At 46.0% G+C, this 18,622-nt stretch overlaps 1 protein-coding gene across 5 annotated transcripts in view; it reads left to right on the top strand.

Moving 5' to 3' along the window:
* The window catches only part of Ptprm (protein tyrosine phosphatase receptor type M), a 698,333-nt gene that overhangs the window by 650,602 nt on the left and 29,109 nt on the right, over positions 1-18,622 (top strand). For 4 of the 5 annotated variants that reach the window (XM_087902421.1, XM_087902423.1, XM_087902424.1 and 1 more), the window contains one exon: positions 15,746-15,862. In XM_087902421.1, the coding sequence (XP_087758547.1) occupies positions 15,746-15,862 (117 nt within the window). Of the gene's footprint in view, positions 1-15,745; positions 15,863-16,505; positions 16,557-18,622 lie in introns of all 5 variants that reach the window. The other variant, XM_087902425.1, reaches the window with a different exon arrangement.

The raw sequence follows: 18,622 nt of genomic DNA, 5'->3' as shown, positions 1-18,622 counted from the left end.
TGGAGTAGGGAATGGCACCAGAATTCATTCTCATTTAAGGAATGATACAGTTTGGCTCGCTTTTCCCTTCCCCCTCCTCAGCAAGCACCCAGAACGGGTGACTTCTGGATAGTGTCCAAGAGCGATAGAGTATGCCTTTGAACTCTTCTGTGAAGGAGCAGAGCAGTTTCTTGGTCTTGCAATCCTTCTGAGGGAACTACACACTCATCCCAGTCTCTGGACTGACTCCACAAATACCTGCAGAATGTCCACATCCCACAGCGAGGCCTCTCTGGAGGTGGTGGGCCAGCTTTCATGGGCTTTACAATAGCCTCCTTCCCCAAAAGGAGTTTGCTGCCTCAGATTTTAAGTATTGGCTTTCCTGATGTAAATTATTTTTAAAAAATTATTTTAAAAAGTCATAATCAGTAAAATAACAACGTCCGTTAGTGTTTAGGACTAAATGTTCATGGGTATTTTTTTCCCCTTAGCTGAAATTCCCAAGTGTGCTCTATCCAGACTCAGAATCCTTAAGAGGGGAAAGTCCTTACACATGATAAATACCTTTACTTTAAGGAAGAGTAGAGACAGTGTGGTCTTTGATGTAAAGACGGAAAGAGGGCTGTACTGTTAATTGCTGCAGTAAAGGGAGCCATAAAGGCTGGAGAGATGCTTCCTCAGTTAAGGGTACTAACTCTCGCATGGACCAGGGTTCAATTCCTACCACTCATGTAACAGCTCCCTCCATCCGCAACTCTAGTTCCAGAGATCTGACACTCTCTCTCGTCACCCCCAGCACCAAGCACAGGCACACACTCAGGCAGAACACCCATGAACATTTTTTGAAGAACTAGTAATTATGTACAAAAGATTATTGGTACATTTTGCCGGAAGTCCGGTTTCATCTCAAGTGGTGTGGCTCAGCAGATATAGCAACTGAAAATGCCTCGCTGTGGCCGTCACAGTTCCTTCTTCCCACCAGACCCTTGGCCCTGCCCTGTCAGGAGTGGTCACTGGTTCTCCAACAATGGTTTTAACAAATCAGTGTGGAAACTCCAGTCAATGGGATGTAACTGAAGTGGGGGAAGGAGGCATTAGGTTTCTACTTTATTTATGAATCTGTAACCACAGGCTTACCAGAGATAAAAATGCTCGAGTTTTGTTTTCAACAAATTCTTAACTCGTTACCAAGTTGGCTGGGAAGGTAAGGGTGAGCTCAGAAGAGGCCTCTATCTAGTCCCTTCATGAGGCTGTCTTCCATTAGTAGTGACACTAATGGCATCTACTCTCGAATGTCTGCCATGGATTTGAGAGTTTTGACAAGAGGTCATGTCCCATCTGGGAAAGGCCCTGACCTTGTTCCGGGCTGTTTGCTGTTGTTAGTGCTGCACGGCTGCTGAGTGGCAGCTCCCCATTTTCCATACATAGAAACACCAGCAGCGAACCATCCAAGAAATCAAAATGACATGATGTTAAGGGTAACCGCTCCCTACCTAACATGTGCACCACACGTGGGCCGTTCTTCATGAATCACCCATGAGCCGCACGGGTGTGTGCTTGTTTACACAGACTTGCTGCCGATTCATTAAGGCAGAGCTGGGGGACCTGCTTCCGCCCTTTCTTGCCCTCGAGCAGTCAGCATTAGGAGGCTTTAATTGCCTGCTCTGGAGCCACTGGGAGGCCTTCCCTGTCGCAGCACCTGGTGTAGAAGACAGAGACGCTCCACTCTTCCTCCAGCGGGGCCTCTGGTACATCTGCCAGGACCTGTCATTATCTGAGACTTCCCTGTCACTGTTATGCTTCCCCCCTTCAGCCTGTGCATCTAGGAAGGGACCCTTGTCAGTTTCCCCGGCACCTGCCAACAGCTGCACACCTGGCAGCTAAATGGCCCCGGAACGTGTTGTGATTGTCTTCCTTGTTTAATGACCCCACCTGAGGGACAGTTAGTGTCTTCTCCAGTCTCCTGTTTCCCAGGCATTCCCACTTACACTGTGTGGAGACTCAAAAACACTGCCATGATGTTGAACGAATCCATCTGCCAGAAGCCTCATAACCAAATCTGCAAGGCTCCCGAAGGAGATTTTTGCACCGGTAATTTAAGTTAATGATTTCTAAACATATTTAGTCAGGTTTATGAAGACCTCATTAGAATGTGACTGTTTATTAAAAATCCAAACGACGTCTCACAGTCATTTAGGGAAATTATTGTTAAGACACGGACTAGCTGTAACAAATGACAAGATGTGTGAGAACTGAGGAAAGTAGGGAGCCCAGATGTTAACCTCTGTCATAGCTGAGGAGGGTAGGAGACCACCTACCTACAGGATGTTATGAAGAATGTCACCTGCCCAAAGATGATCTTACATATTATTTTATATTCTTTTCATAGTATTTCTCCCTGCAAGAATAAGGAAGTAAGGATGTTTAATATAAACATAGAGTATCAGTATCAGAATTAGCTTACTAATATGCCTATAAAGAGGGTATATTAAAATTCCGAGTGCCCCTGTTACATAGGAAAAAGAACATCTAGTTTTAATCAATAGGATTTAATCAGGCAGGATCAATGGGAAATTCAAGAGAGAGAGAAGGTCATACCTCCTAAAGCACAGACACTTACAAGAACAACCCTGGTAACCCTCACTAGTACAAACTGACGGGACCCTTTTACCACGGATGCTCTTGACTTGTTCAGAGACATTGCCGGATCTTATCAGTAAGGGAAGAGATACACTGTCTTTTTATGCACTCCTGGCTTCCCTGGTTTAAGCTCTCACTATTCCTTTTCATTGATTGCTTTTTAATGAAGTGCATTAAAAGTCTTTCTCCTACAATATATTCTGACAATGCTTTCCCCTCCTCCAGCCCCTCCCAGATTCTTCTTGACATCCCCACCTACTCAGCCCATTCTCTCTCTCTCTCTCTCTCTCTCTCTCTCTCTCTCTCTCTCTCTCTCTCTCAAACAGACAAGCAGACAAACACACAAACAAAATCTAAAGAGGGAAAAAAATGTAAGAAACATATGCACACACAAAACAACTGAAATGGAGTTTCAGTAACTTCCTGCCAAGGGTCCCCAACGGTTTGCATGAGGAAGGACCATGAACAGGGGACACATTAGAGATGATGCAAAGAAAGCCACTTAAACCCAGGAAACCAGCTCAGAAGCTAACAAGGAAATGTCACTGGACCACGTCCCCCCCCCCCCGCATCCAGAGGGAGGCCTATCAAGTGCCGTTAGGCCGTGTCCAGCAGAGATCAGTTCTGGCTAATTGAAGTCAAAAGGGAATTTACTGGAAGAATACCAGGAGCTCAGAACGCTAATATGGAAAGTGAAGATAGCAGGCAGACAGGAAAGAACACAAATCCAGGGGGCAGGGAGCCAGACAGTGTAGGGGGTGCCCATGCAAAGACGGCCAACACTGGAGGGGACAACCATCATGGTAGGTGAGGCCTGGTGGCGGTGGCAGCTCTCCACCCTATTGGCAGAGTGACGTGCACACCCATATCTGGATATATGGGAAATAGAGACAGACAGGAGGCAAGCAGTGGGACTCAGCTAGAAACCTCAACCCTTGCCCTCTAGAGGCCTCCTTCCTCCAGCCAGGACCCTCCTCCCAGGATCCTCCAACCTCCCAAAACACAGCTGCCAGCTGGGGACCAAGTGCTTACATACATGAGCCTGTGGGAAGTGTTTTATATCCAAACTATATCAAGTGGGGTGTGATTGTGGGTCCAAAGTCAAAAACACGTGAAGACAAAGAGGGAACCATCTCTGAGCTAAAGTTTCATGTCCTTGAAGTGAAAAGAAAATGACCAATTCTAGAATACTATCCTTAAACTAAGATTTCTTTTCATTTGTTGTGTGTATTCAGACTAAGAAAATCCCCTTGAAGAACAAACATCCCATGCATTTATCCACAGGACCCCACAACACTCACTAGGTCTGTCCTATACCAGCAGCAGGAGGGAAAGTCTGGGGTCTGAACCCTTAAGAGAAAACAGTTCGGTCCAAAGACGTGATGAGGGGAAGCCAGCTCCCCTGCTTCTCCCATGCTTTACATAGGAATTATGTGGGAGTCCTGGCAAGGAAGGATACAGTGAGACTATTGTCCCCATGAGACAAGCCCTGTCCATGATGGAGCTGTGTTTTCATTGGTGCAGACCATAGAAGATGGCCTGTCGCAGGTGTGTAAACCTTTTAAAAATGATTTGATCAGGTAATATAAACGCTTGCATTGGGAGCTCTCCCTGCTACAGGTTCTCAGGATTGCTTGGGATGATAAACCGCTACTTTAGCAGCCAGAACAGCACATCCCTTTCTTTCCTCAGAGGTCCTAGAACCATAGTGGCTTCCAGAGTGCAAGAAGAGCAGGGTGCAAGAGAGAATGCTGAGCCTTTGGAGAACTTCTGACCACTTAATAAGGAGACACCGCACACGCACACACACACACACACACACACACACACACATATACAAATACACACACATACACACCACAGAGACTATGGGCTCTTCCCAGCACACAAAAATAGGAAAAATAGGGGTGTAGTTTGCTTTTTAACCTAAAATGTACAGTCCTTGGAGAACTGTCACCTCGTGTCCCACTAGCCCAACTTGAATAGCAAATGTGTGCTCTTTAAAGGCAAATGATAGTGAAAAGGTAATGAAGAAACTGATACAATTATAAAACTTTATTTGACAAGGACACTCTGGATTGGTTACTATGTTGGGTAGTTTTGAAAATTCTGAAAGAAAAGTAAACACACACTCTTATACAAAGCAAAGAGAAAACCACCAAACTATCCTTGATCTAATTAAAGCTTTATCCAGTGTTTTAAATCAAGTACTAGGCACTACATTTTATAATCTCAAATCATAAGGTTTTGTAATGTGTTTATTATCTGGAATGCTAATCCTAACGTTTTATAAACATTATTCTGAAATAATTCTTTCAAATAAAGATATGCTCAGATAATCTATTTACACTCAGAAGCACACACTTTCACAACTTGTAAATTCCCGGGGCATAATAAAAAGTTCCTGATAAATATGTGCATCTGCACACACATACGTGCATGCACATAAATGAATACACACAGACATGCACATTCATGGACAGGCAGGCACGCACCTGCATTCGCACACCATGGGCTCAGTTTCAGAAATGCTCTTTACCTTTTGGAGAATGACAAACCCCTGTCTGTTCTGCATGCAAGCCACAGTCCAAATTGACAAGAGCATTAATGAATTTCCTGTAAGAATCAATCTTGTGTCTTCACTTTATAACTTCTGTGTTTCTGCCTTGCCAATGTTAGGAAGTTAAACCACTCAGAGCTCCATTCATATCTCCTGTTGGGCCTTCTCCTTGTCATACATGCAAGTAGTTACAAACCAGGAATAGTGACAATTCAGACCACATAGATGACATTTACAAGTATTGTGTGTGTTTGTTTCATGTATGTACCCATGTGTCCATGTGGGTTTGTGCATGACAGGAAGTCAATGTCAGACATTTTCCTCGGTTGCTCTCCATCTTATTTTTGAGACAGGATCTCCCTCTGAACTAAAGCGAATTGATTTGGCTAGCCTGGCCAGCCAATGAGCTCTAGAGATTTGCCTTTCTCTGTTGCCTTTCCCTCAACCCCAGCAATCAGCCATGCATGCCTTTATACGCCACTTTTATGTGGGTGCTAGAAAACCTCAGGTTTTGATGTCTGTACTTTACTGACTGAACCATCTCTGCAGACCCTAGCCTGGTACCTTACCCTTTCCTTTTCTGTGTTTAAATATGTTTGTATGCACAAATGATTCTCATTGTGTTCCAGCTGCCTAGGACACCGCCAGGCCTGTGACCTTGAGCAATAGGTCAGGTGAGGGTATAACATAGGTGCGCATCTAATGTCTAAGTTCATATGGACACACAATGATAAAATCACCCGATGACTTCTCACAATGTCCCCATTCCTCCTACTTAAGTAACAGATAATTGTATTAACCGACCTCTGACCTGCTGTAGGCCAAAAAAATAGAAGAGACAACCTTTACAGTCCAATCATGGTCGTACTCATCAAGCCATGTGACACACACACTCACACACACATAAGCACGTTCACACACACCAGCCATAGGCATCTGTGAGAATGACCAGGTGACTTCTTCCATGAATCCGAAAGACCGGACACAGTGAAAGAAATCAGCTCTATTTAGGGGAAAGTGTAAGCGAGTATAGAAAGCATGCTTCGTGCAGCGGGAGTTCCCATCTAACCCTTCTTTCCATGAACCTCTTCTTCATCGGAATACCCCACACTTAAAGTCCCATGTGTTTATATAACCGAAGTCTTAAAGTAGGAGTGACGCTGACTGCTACTCTATGTGACAGGAGAGAAATGCAACCGTATCGGCGAATCAATCCCACACCAGTTATGTTTTAAGGGGTTATTTATTTTGGGGGGGTAAAACTTACATACACCATAAACCGTCAGGAAGGGAGCCTAGTCGCTGGAGCAGGAGCCGGGAGCAGGAGCCTGGAGCAGGAGCCGGGAGCAAGCACCGGAACCAAGAGAGCCTGATCCGGATCTGCTTCTCTTTTTAAAAGAGAAATATACCACGCCCCAGTGGGCTGGTATTTCAGCAGCTATTGGCTGAAGGAGCGGAAGTCGCTCCCCGCTGCACTGTGGGCTCGTATTTCAGCGACTATTGGTTGAGGCAGCGGAAGTTACTCCCACAACACAACCGCATTTAGCCTACCTCATTAACCCTTCGGTGTTGCATTCTCGGCAATTCAGCCTAATCCCTTATGTCCCTTTAAAAATATTTTTTTTTCTCAAATAAGAATGAATTACAAATTGAACTTCAGAGATGGGTCCCGACACGCTGTCCTCTGTCTGGCACCTTTCTGCCTGCCATTTCTCATAGTGCCGCCCTGGCAGGAGATTACCAGATCAAAGCACGGTACCAAATAACTAAGGTTTCTTGTCATTCAGGTCTTGAGCAGGCTGCCAGGCAATGGCAGGCTGAATACAGACCAGCTCTGGGACAAGCTCTTGTCCAGTCGCGGAGTGGCTTCATCTGTTCACCGCCTTCTGACTGGCCTAGGTTGTATCCTCTCAGCTGATTCTTCCTCCTCTCCCTTTGTCTGCTCTAGTCTCAGAGATTCATGTGCGTAGTCATCTGCCTCCACGACTATAAAGTGCTTGCAAGGTTAGCCGGACTGTCCATAGAGCAGATGGACACATGTTCTGGGTCCCTTCCCCGTCTCTGCTCTCCGTCTCGGCTTATGTAGTCCTCTAAGCCCTTGCCCTGCTTTCCTCCTAAGGCTTAGGCTTATCTGGCCAAGTAAATACACGAGCAAGCCAGCGCCTCCCAAGAGGGTGGGAGCAGATAGGCAAGATTATCCGGTGAACCGTTTGATAGTTTGATGGTTTTTCTAGAGCAAGGCAGTAGTACCTCCAGTTTCCCTATTTATAGACGAAATAAGGCAGTAATTCAGAAGGCTGCAGGCAAGGAGAATGCCATTACCTTAGAACTTTTCTCTGGCAGTATCAGCCCTGTGTGTAAGACCGGGCAGGGACTTATGCTGATGGCATAAGCTACTACCCCATTTCACTGAAACTGAATCTCCAGGCATGCCATTGATATATAATCCACTCAGCTCCCTTCCGCCTGACAGGATGATTGCATAAGTCCTTTCCTTCCCTGGATTACAGACTTGTCAACCTTGGGATCATGGAGGTGCGGGGAGTGATGCTATTTAAACATCTTGGGGCATTGCTGGGTTACAGAAATACTCTGGTTACATTAGCAAACAGACAAGTTGGATCCCAGGATTTCAGTGAACTGTTTACTGGGTGTTTCTATAAAGAAGCACAGGAAAGGCCAGAACAGTGATTTGGATGGGATTCCATCTGTAGAGGGGCTCCTAAGAGTCATATGAGTCCATCCTTCACAATTAGATGCTGGATCTGTACCTATGAGCTTTGGCTGAGCTATTGCAAGCCTCAGGACAGGGCACTGATCACATGCATGCAGAGGAATTAGGAACCTTTAAAATGCCGGGACTGCAACAATGCATTTCTGGATCCCACCCTTCTCAAATACACACTTCTTACCCCAAGACCATCAGAAGCAGCAGGCCATCGTGAACTAGGACTTTGCCTTTGCTGTCGAAAGAATCCCACCCTTCCAGGCCCCGTCTAACAAAGATGTGAAACCTCACGGACTTCCTGGAGATGTCTTCTGCCAACATTCTCCACCTACCTCACCTTTCCCACTTCATCCACACATGGAAACAGCACCCTTTCTGGTTGGATGCACTAAAAATGTTGTCAACCTTGAGAAGCTCCAGAGTCCCTCCCATTACAGTTTTCGTCCAGAAATTTTTAACAAACTTTCAATTGCACCAGTCCTGTCTTAAGTCCCTTACAAAAGCAGTATTCACAGCAACGTTTTTATTACTCTCCTACAGATAGAAAACTGGGACCTCTAAGAGGTTCAATGACTTGCCCAACATCACAGCTAGTGAATGAAACTTGGCTTTTCACGTGGATGGTGCCACCCCAAGCAATGTGCTTTTGATTACTGCACTCGCCTTGTGATCTGCCTCAAGTTAGATTTGCTGACTGTGCATGCCTTTTCATAAATGTTACAATCATAGCTCATCCCTCTGTATCCCAGAAAGACCTAGCTAGACAGGGTTCTGCTTGCAGCTAACTTTCACTACCCAATGATAAACAGGACAAGCCGGAAACTGTGTCCTAGGCTAAGACATTGACTCTTGCCACATTGCCACCACAATGCCACTTGAAATGCTGATCCCTGAAGCCTTTTGCATCTACCTGTCAATCAGTTTCAAGTGAAGTATTTGTAAAATATGGATGGTGATCTTAACTGTGCAGAATCAGTGTAAAGGGGCATCCCACCTTCCTCCTATAAGGAAGTTGGAACACAGAGACAGTCTGGGCCCTTACAACTCATTTACCTCCCCAGGCCTCCATGTGAAGATACAGCTATGAGAACATCTCACCCAAACCAGTGGGGGCTCTATGTATGGAAGCTGCAGTGACCTTACAATTGAGGGTTTGCGAACTATCTTTGTAACTCCAGCTGTTTGCTTTGAATTGCCTCTCCAGACCACAGCAACTTTTTCCTAATTCCATTTTAGCATGTATATTTCCACCACCACATGATCTCCTATCCACCAGCACATGTGGAAAGAGCCAGGATGAGCCTATGACTCATACAAGGTCATGAATCTAAAGTATGACTTTATTAAGGTAAAGACTATGCAGAAAAAGGACCACTTTTTTTTCTTAAGAGATTTACCACATACCCCTCTTGGAAATGACTCACTGATATCTTTTGAGGCCTGCTAATAGTGCTGCTATTGCTCAAAAGGTATCTAAGATGCTTCTTTAAGGTGTCACTATCTGAGTGTGTGACATGCTTTTACTGCACTCAGTGATGGTGAACTCCCTTCTTGGCCAGTACTTGGGTGTGGGGAATTGCTAAGTACCAGGGCCCCCTTTCTTGACCAGGTGCAGAACAAAGCTGTCTGAATGAGTATGTCTCTTGAGAAACTGCTGAAGTCAACTGATGCTGTTTCCTGGATCCATAGTCAACTGGATGAAGTAGAAGGGAAGAGGCAGAGAGAAAACCAGAAGCAGGGAGCTGGACCACACGGGCTATAGACAGTAGCCTAGAGGGATGAAAAGAAAGTGTCTTTATGTTATGAAGCTCTTCCCCCAAACCAAAACTATGCGGTCCTCCAGGTGCACTTGATTTCCCATCCATTCCTGGACTCTTCAAGAGTTTTGCCTGAAGGAGCTACCTAGTGATCAGGTCTGGGAGGAAGAAGCCAGCCAGGTCCCTTGTACACAAACCTTATTAGTATTAGTGTATGTGAAATGTTTTAGGGAGAGTGGTGACCAAATGAGATTTACATATGCATGTATGTAGTAATGATCTTAGCTGGGTCCTAGTGGCTCCTGCCCATACTCTCGGCACTCAGAAGCAAGGGGTTAAAAAAGGTCACGATTTGAGGCCACCCTAAACAACATGGCAAGCCCTAACACAGCTTGGATTATAATGTATGACTATAGATTATACATTAATGTATGGGCTATAATATATGATGTAATTGGGGTGTCTGTTGCTCTGTAGAGACATGATGACCACAGCAGCTCTTACAAAGGAAAACATTTAATTGAAGTGGTGGCTTACAGTTCAGAGGTTTAGGCCATTGTCATTATGGTCGGGAGCATGGTGGCACGGTAGAGATGGAACTGGAGAAGAAGCTGAGAGAGTTCTACACCTTATAGGGAACTGGAAGTCAACTGAGTGGAGCTAGAGCGAAAGAGACCTCAAAGCCCGCCCCCACACTGACACACTTCCTCCAACAAGACCACGCCTCCTAATAGTGCCACTCTCTAAGATGGCCAATCATATTCAAACTACCACAATGACCTTGCCTCAAAAAAGGGAAGGGAAAGAGAGAGAGGGAGGAGAGATCTTCTATTATTCGTGAAAAATCTCCTTAGAGGCATGAGCAGAAATTAGCAGCTTTAGAGCCAGGGAAAAAGTCAATGACATCTTCAGAATGTTCTGTCCTCCTGCTCCACCCCTCCAGCTACACCTCTTCTTTTGTCTCCCTAGACAGGGCAGCTAAAGCCACTTCAGACTTCCTACTTTGTTTCTGCTCCTAGAGCTAAAACCTAAGAAGACCAAAGAAAGCCATGTGCTCCCTGAGGTCTACCCTCCCACACATGCCCACAGCTGGATTCAGGGTCTGCTCTACCAAGAGAGTTCATTACCTGCCCTGGTCCTGCCTTCCACAATCTTAGAGAGAAGCCTGGGCCTTTACAACTCGTTCTTGTCTCCAGACCTCCACGTAAAGATACAGCTATGAGAACATCTCATCTAAACCAGTGGCGGCTCTATGTATGGGAGCTGCAGTGACCTCACAAATGAGGGGTAGCGAACTATCCTCGTAACTCCAGCTGTTTGCTTGAAATTGCTTCCCCAGACCACAGGCACTGTTTCCTAATTCCATCCAAACCATCCAGTAGGAGACTGGATGCCAACCTCTCTCTTCTAAGTGCTCTTATCTGGGGAGCATGGTTTGCAGTAAATGAATGCAGCCTGGACGCTCGCCTCCATTTTCCTTCCACCATACAAGCCACACAGTTGTCGCTGCTCAAGACTTCTCCCCTTCTCTGCCTAAACATCCAGTTTCACTTTCCAGACTCTGCCAACTCCCAGTGTCACCTAGGGTTCAGATTAGAGACTTATCGCTGAAGAATAAGGATTATCTTTTTTGAGCTCTTGTAAGCAACTGGACACTTGACCAGATGTTTTTATCCCATTGTGCCTGGTGATTTCCAGACCGATCTGCACTTGGGAGCATCTAGGAAGCTTCAGGAAATTTGGCTGCTTCTGTCCCAACACAGAAATTGAGAAATAGCCTGGAATGTGACCTGGACGTTAGGGTTTCTTCATACACTCCTAGCTGATCCAGATGTGCAAGCAGATTTGAAAACCTCTAACTTCATCTTAGGACACTCTGGGACAAGAACCGTTACCATCCCTTTTTGACAGCAGAGAACCTGAGGTTGCATAAGCAAGTTGCAAGGCCTTCTTCTAACTCACATCAGCCAGGTTCTACAGTCTGATTGAGTTGCAGAAATTCTTTCTAGTCGGTATGGTCTACCGGCCAAGGAACTTGTTGAAAATGCCAATTCTGCAGACCCTCAGAATTTCTTGAGAATCACTGCAAGGAGTTCTGATATGTGCTGTAGTTTAGAACTCTTCCTGCAGCCATGTCAGGATCTATTTGAGGTCAAAATGATGTACTCCTCGACTTAGGAGCTATGGCTCTAGCCCCAGTGATGTTGTGGCCTTAGTAAATATGGGGTTATGATACAAATTACTCTGCTTAAAAACTACCAGGAAGTTCAAGATCCTCACGTTATACTGCTTTCTGTGTTTTAATTGTGAATTTTTGTTTCTTTTTGGTTTTTCGAGACAGGGTTTCTCTGTGTATCTCTGATTGTTCTAGAACTCACTCTGTAGACCAGGCTGACCTCAAACTCACAGAGATCCGCCTGCCTCTGCCTCCCTGAGTGATGGGATTAAAGGCATGGTCCACTATCAGTTTAAGTTAGTGAATTTTAAAGCCAAAGTTGACCACCCCTTGGGTGCAGGGACTGCATCTCTCCTGCAGCCTTGAGTGTGGCCATGAGCAGGCAATGGGGCACAGTGCTTATTGCTTGATTAATAGCCTGGTGGAACCGGCATAGGGCACCAAAGTAATCAGAGAATCCTGGAAGTAGCTCCTTCCCAGGCTGGAGACTGTTGCCATACATGATTAAGATGTGTGGGAGGCAGAGACTCTGCTAGATGCTGGGCAGGTACCTTCAGACTGCAGGAGACAGCTGGCTTGGCACAGGATCAGATGGAGTAGCATCCAATTGTGTGGGGCCAGGACTCCAGCAGGTGTTTGCAATGCATTGGCTTCAACATCTCTGTATGTAAAGTCGGAACCAGGGGGTGGCTGCAGACACACAAAGTCTTCATCTCTAATGAAAGATGCTTTCCTTCCTATCTCTTTTCCTTTAAGCAAAAAATAACCTGACACAGGTCCAAGCAGTTAAAAAGATACTTAGAGGAACTCAATTTAGAAGGATGTTTTAGCAGGCTGAAACAGATGTGGCAAACCATTTCATGATATTCTGGGAGATGAGCTGGGGGAAACGGATTCAGAATGGTCCCTCTGCCTGTTCTGGACCTGCCCCAACAAGTGCTGGTGTGCAGGATATTAGGTGCCCTGGACTCTTTGAAGAAGGAAGCACCTTCACGCTTCTGTTTTCTTAACTGTGTCAGGATTGGAGTACTCAAGGGACTCTGGGCCAGCTCCTGACCATGCATATGCAAGGAGGCCACTGTCTCTGCTTAGAGAGCAGCTGTGCCCGTTTGCCACAGTGTGGCTGCCATGCGAGCCCTTAACTTGGAGCTACCCCACATAAGCTGGGCATGATCTAACCTAGAGGTCCCTCCCTCCCGCCTACACATGAGAACATCCTGCTGCGTCCTGTCTTGCAGAGATGCAGAACTCTGGAAAGCCGCAGTGGAGCTAGGTCAGATGGCAGATGCAATCTGAACTGGCACATGGGAGCTATCCAGAAGGGAAACTCTGGACCCTCAGTCCATGCTGGCAGGTTTTAGCTCCTGGACCCCAAGGCACTGAAGGCTCCATGTTCATATTTGTTAAAATGCCCAGGCTGAGAACGAAAGGAGTCAATAATAGATGAACAGTCAACCATGCAACAGACTGTCTCACACCTATTGCACCTGAAGTTTGTCAACTTTGATACTCCAGAGAAGGTAAAAGATCCCTGGTCCAATACAGGTTGCAGATGCATCGTGTGTGTGTGTGTGTGTGTGTGTGTGTGTGTGTGTGTGTGTTCTTGTTCTATTGCACTTTCCGGAAAAGGGGGGGGGGACTTTTTAGTTGTGTTGAATTGAGTTACTCCATTCTAAAAGCATACATGCATACTGTATTTGTAGCTTTATCCACTACCTTCTGCTTGCATAATCGAAGTCACAGAAACATTAAAGCAAGGCCTTCAGCACAGAGGAGAGCTGCGTGTGTGCTGTAAAAGCACTCCTGCTATGGACCTTCTATAAATGAAGTTAGGGTTACCCTCAAGTCAGATAACTCTACATACACACTGTCTGATCAGACCGGCTTTGCATCTAAAGGAAGAAATTCGGTCTCTTTCAATCTTGAGCATTATAGATTTTACATGGCTACTCATGATGGATATTTGTGAGATCTTGTAGATACTGCCTTTAATAATGTCACAGATAGCTTTTTCCAGACAAAAACTGTACAGGGAAGTCCCCGAAGGGGATTGGAAACAGTATGAGATCAAACCCATCTTTGCCCCGTGCTTCCCTTGCCTCAAACTCTGATGTATAGATCAACTAAGTTTAGTATGGATTATCTTACAGAAAGTTCCAAGAGTTTAAAGGCAGCTGGACTCCTAGCCGGCCACAAGCTACTGTACAAACGTTAGCGTGACACAGATGTTTGTCATTCTGAAAGCGTCTTCTCAGCCCGTAATCCTTTCTGAAAATGCTCATTGTCTGGCATTTTCCTGCTCATACTGATGCTATGTCTGTCTCCATGAAATATAGCCCTGTGTGGCCACTGTATATTTATCGTGTATAGGATGTGACCTCCAGGTGCTACAGGAACTGAGAAATAAGCAAACTAGCCCCTTTCCTGCTGGCCAGTAATAACCAGGTGCCCAGTTTTGTATGAAAGATCTCATCCTTGCTACCAAATACGCTCCTTGGGAATCAGAGAGAGTTTAACTGTATGGAGAAAAACTTGGGGTGCATCTAACATGTGCGTTGCAAACCTGGAAAGAAATGAATGAGAGAGGTCGATCTAATCAGAAGGGATGGTTGTGGATCACAGAGTCTCTTTGAGGAAATTTAAGGTAAATGTATGTCCTCGAACATGAAATAGAAAATCAAACTGACAGTCGTAGATTGGACTGAAAATGCAAGTTGTGGTCAATTTTCAAGTCCACTTACACCCCAAATGAGAGACTGTCTAGCAACTCTTCGGAACAGTGCTGGAAAGCAGGGAGCTTGCCACAGCGCACGTCAGTGTGTGGGGCTCCACTCGCGAGGTGGCCTCTGGATCTTGCGTGGGTAGGACACCTGCACCAGATAGTCCCTGTACCAAGTTGAGATTGTGGCGGAGGAAATATACGGGGCAGAAATTATGTGTGGGAGGGGTTCCAAAGGCGTGATGGGATTTCCTGCAGCCGTACAGGAAAATAAAATCGTCACATTTGCAAGGAAAGTGGATGCAACCGGAGATCTTCGCGTTAAGTGAAGCGAGCCGAACTCAGAGAGACAAATTCCGTGTTTTCTCATATATGTGGGACTTAGATTTGTAATCATGCATCTGTGTGTATATATTCGTGTGTGGATGTGACGAGGTGGGGGTGATGTAACAAGAAAGGAGCCATGAGGAGGAGGAGATCCTAAAGGAAGTAGGCAGTAGAGAGGGCATTGCAATACATGTCATAAGAAAGAAGAATGGGTACTAATGCGGGAGAGGGGGGATAGGGAGCCAGCCCCAAAACGGGGAGGGAATATGGAGGAAGGATACAGATGAACAAAGTATCACGATATAACCCCTACTTGGTGTCCTCGTCTGAAGCTAGCTTTAGAGAGACAGCCCTTTGTGACTGTAAACCACAGTGACAAGAATCTGCCAGTCTTGGGGAGAATTAGTTACGAAGCTACTTGCCTCTCCAGGCAAAGTCGTTTTATCTTTAGTATTGAGTCAGATTTTCTGCTCAGCCCTCCTCCAAAGAACCCTTAGTCCCTTTCTGAAACTGAACATTCAAAGAGAGTAAAATATGGAGACTTCCCCTTGTTTGTTTTTTCCAGGCCGTTCCCTGAGAAGATGGGAAATGAATGCTTTCTATAACGGGATAATAACTACGTTTCGTGAACTCTAGACCGTGTCCCTAAATTTCAGTCTTCCCGTGACTTCCGTTTTCTTTCTTTGGGAACCCAGGAGTGAGGGGAGTAGGTGACGCTGAAAACAGTCACAAACAGACTTGCTTTGGGGTATGCAGCCAGCTCCTACGCAGATTCACCCTGTGAATCATAGTGTGACCCCTTTCATTACAGAAACTAAGTAAAAACCTCAACCCATCATTTCCTTTGGGTTTCCTGTAGGTGAAATGCTGCAAATACTGGCCAGACGACACTGAGATCTACAAAGACATGAAAGTTACTCTAATAGATACAGAGCTGCTGGCAGAATATGTAATAAGAACATTTGCTGTGGAGAAGGTAAGTGGGCAGGCCGGAGCGAGCCGAGACCCGGACGCAGGTAGGCCCTGGTGGTTTCTCAGGACCGCATCTTGCCCTCTGATTCCCTAACGACTCAGCTCCATCCGTACCGTCAACCATTCCCATTTCACAGCCGTCTGTACTCTGCAGCTAAACACAAAGATAACGTCGACCGCGCTATTTCGCTTTAACCTGGCTGATCCTTGTCTGCCCTTTTCTCTTTCCTGGTTCATAAATCAAAGTCTATTGAGTTAAGATAAACGCCCTTCCAGCTTGGTGAGTCTATCCTGTGTGGAATGTCCACTTGGGTTTCCCAGGACTGCCTTGGCCTAAGTGCCGAGGTGGAGGCCCTAACTGCTCCTCGGATACCTCACCTCCTTCAGGCTTTCTCAGGCCCAAAGTTGAAAAGAGACTCAAGGGTTCCCTGAGTGGCACGTGGAAGGCCACGTGGGCTCCATCGTTCACGGCAGTCCTGCATGAACCAGCCCCTTCCTCTGTTTTCACTTCACTTCAGGCCAGGGCGAATGCTGCACCTTGGTTCTACCCCACCTCATCCCACACCCATGGATAGGGCTGCTTCTTTGGGAAGCGCTGTAGGCCATAACAGGGAATCTCCTTATTCCCCCTCTTTCTGCTGACATAGGGAGGGGTCGGAGGTGAAGCCAACGGCAGTCCGTCCAGAGAAGTGCCACAGGTACGCTGTGGGGAAGGTGGAGGTGATGTAACAGACAGACATTCTGCTCCCTAGAGGCCCACAGGCTCTCCTGTCCAGAGCCTGTTCTGCAGGACTCAGCCGTGCACAGCGGCTGCTCTGGGCTTGTCAAAACGGTCGTGAATTTGTTCTGCACACACTCATAAAGTGGTAGTGGACCCCTTAGAGGGCTGGGTCAGGCCAGACTGGTGGCCACTTGGCTCTTAGCCCTCCTCCTGATCCTGTGTTGTCGCTGAATCTAAATGCACGTTTTAGAATAACCAGGGCATCTCTGGGAAATAAGGAACCCACACGATCTGCTTATCGTGTAATTCACTCTGATGACTGGAACGGTCGCCCCTAGTTTGCAAATCTAAATGTATGACAGTCTCACGAAGCTGAGAAGGCTTCAGTTCATTTTAATCTGTTTCTCCTACTACCTAGCTTCTTTTTCCAATACCCGTCCTTTAAAAAAAGTAAGCAAGAAGGAGGCTCGGAGACTTCAAAGGCTGTGAAGTTCTGGCTGCCTCAATTCTTCCAGTTCTAAAGCTCACACTTTGATGTCAATATTTTTCCTTCTCCAGCAAGGCTGTGCAAGAAAAGCACTTGCAGGAATTTTGTAAGGCTCTTGGCAAGAGCACTCATGAATAACTGCATTAAAACAGCAATAAAAGACCCTCGGCATTTTTTTTTCTTAAGCCACTGCCTAAACATGAAGTTCTTTGAGCAATCGTCAGCGGCTCTCTAACAAGCTGAAAATGCATCCTGGTTGCTAACGGGAGGGTTGATTTGTTTCTTTGCCCTGTTTTTAACCTTTTGTTGTCTCTGCTAACTTCCCAGCTGCGTGAAGTTCCTCAGACAGGCTATTTCAGTCCTGAGGCAACAGGGCTGAGATAGTGCAGGGAGGGGAAGGGGAGGAGCTTGCAAAAGCTTTGGATGAATCAAAATGTAGTGTTAATGATTTTCAGACTGGGCTCTTGGAGTCTTGGAGAAAACCCTATGGTTTAACTCCTGCAGAACACTTCTTGGACTTTGGAACTTTCTCATCAAAAGCAAAAGAAAGGAAAGTGGTTAGACTTGGGCTTTAGGTTTCTGCAATTTTATTTTGTGAGCAAGAGACCTAAAGGTGAAAAATAGATTTGGGCTCTACTACAAAGTAACCAAACAGCAGTAGCCCAGAGTAGATGAACTCAAAAGAGTGGCGCGGTGGTGGGATTAGTTTAAGGCCAAGGGCACAGAGGTCAGAGAACCTGGAGTCCTGCTGCCAAATGACAAGAAAACTGTGGCCCAGTTCTGAGATGGGGACAGGGAGAAAGAGGGAGGGAGGTTAGGAGGGAGAGGGGAGGGCGTGTGTGTATGAACTATGAACGTGAGTATAATTCCCCCTTCCTCTGCCATGTTGTTCTGACCAAGCCTTCAGTGAATGGATAGTGGCTGCTCATTTTGGATAATGGCCGATTTTGTGGATCCATTCCATTGGTTCAACTGTCAACCTTGGTTGGAAACACCCTTGCAAACCTACGCAAGAAATACTGTTTTTACTAGGTGTCTGTATAACCCTTAATCCTGTCAACAGGCACCTAAATGAACCAGCACATTTGACAAACTCTTGTTTATGGTTATGAAGGAACCAGATCAATGGTTCCTTCCTCTGTGAACACATTTGCATCTGACGGTCCCCTTTTCTTTCCCACATCTCTAATGGTTCTGCATAGCACATGACACTCATCCTGTCAGAAGGGCAACTCTGAGGCCCCCATGGACCCAGACCTTGTCTGCTTTGGCAGAATAGAAGCTAAAAGTGACAACCATATCCTCTCTGCCTACGAGACACCCTGAGACCCTGAGAAAGCAGGAGGAATGAGACGCCTCGTCTTAAAGACAGACAAACACTTCATGATTCAGCCCGTCACTCCACAGACATGAACCTACTTTGGGACCGGCACAGCGGTCTGAATGGAAACCTTAAATGATTTACACTCTTTTATACACCATTAATGCATTTCCAGTGAAAACTAAAGAAATAATGTAATTAACCTCCAGCTGGGAAATACTTAGGCTATGATTGC

This window comes from Myodes glareolus, chromosome 27 (assembly GCF_982192425.1).
Source record: "Myodes glareolus chromosome 27, mMyoGla1.1, whole genome shotgun sequence".
NCBI classification, from domain to species: Eukaryota; Metazoa; Chordata; class Mammalia; order Rodentia; family Cricetidae; genus Myodes; species Myodes glareolus.
Note: the sequence above shows the minus strand (reverse complement) of the source record. Positions and strands in the feature narration are given on the sequence as shown.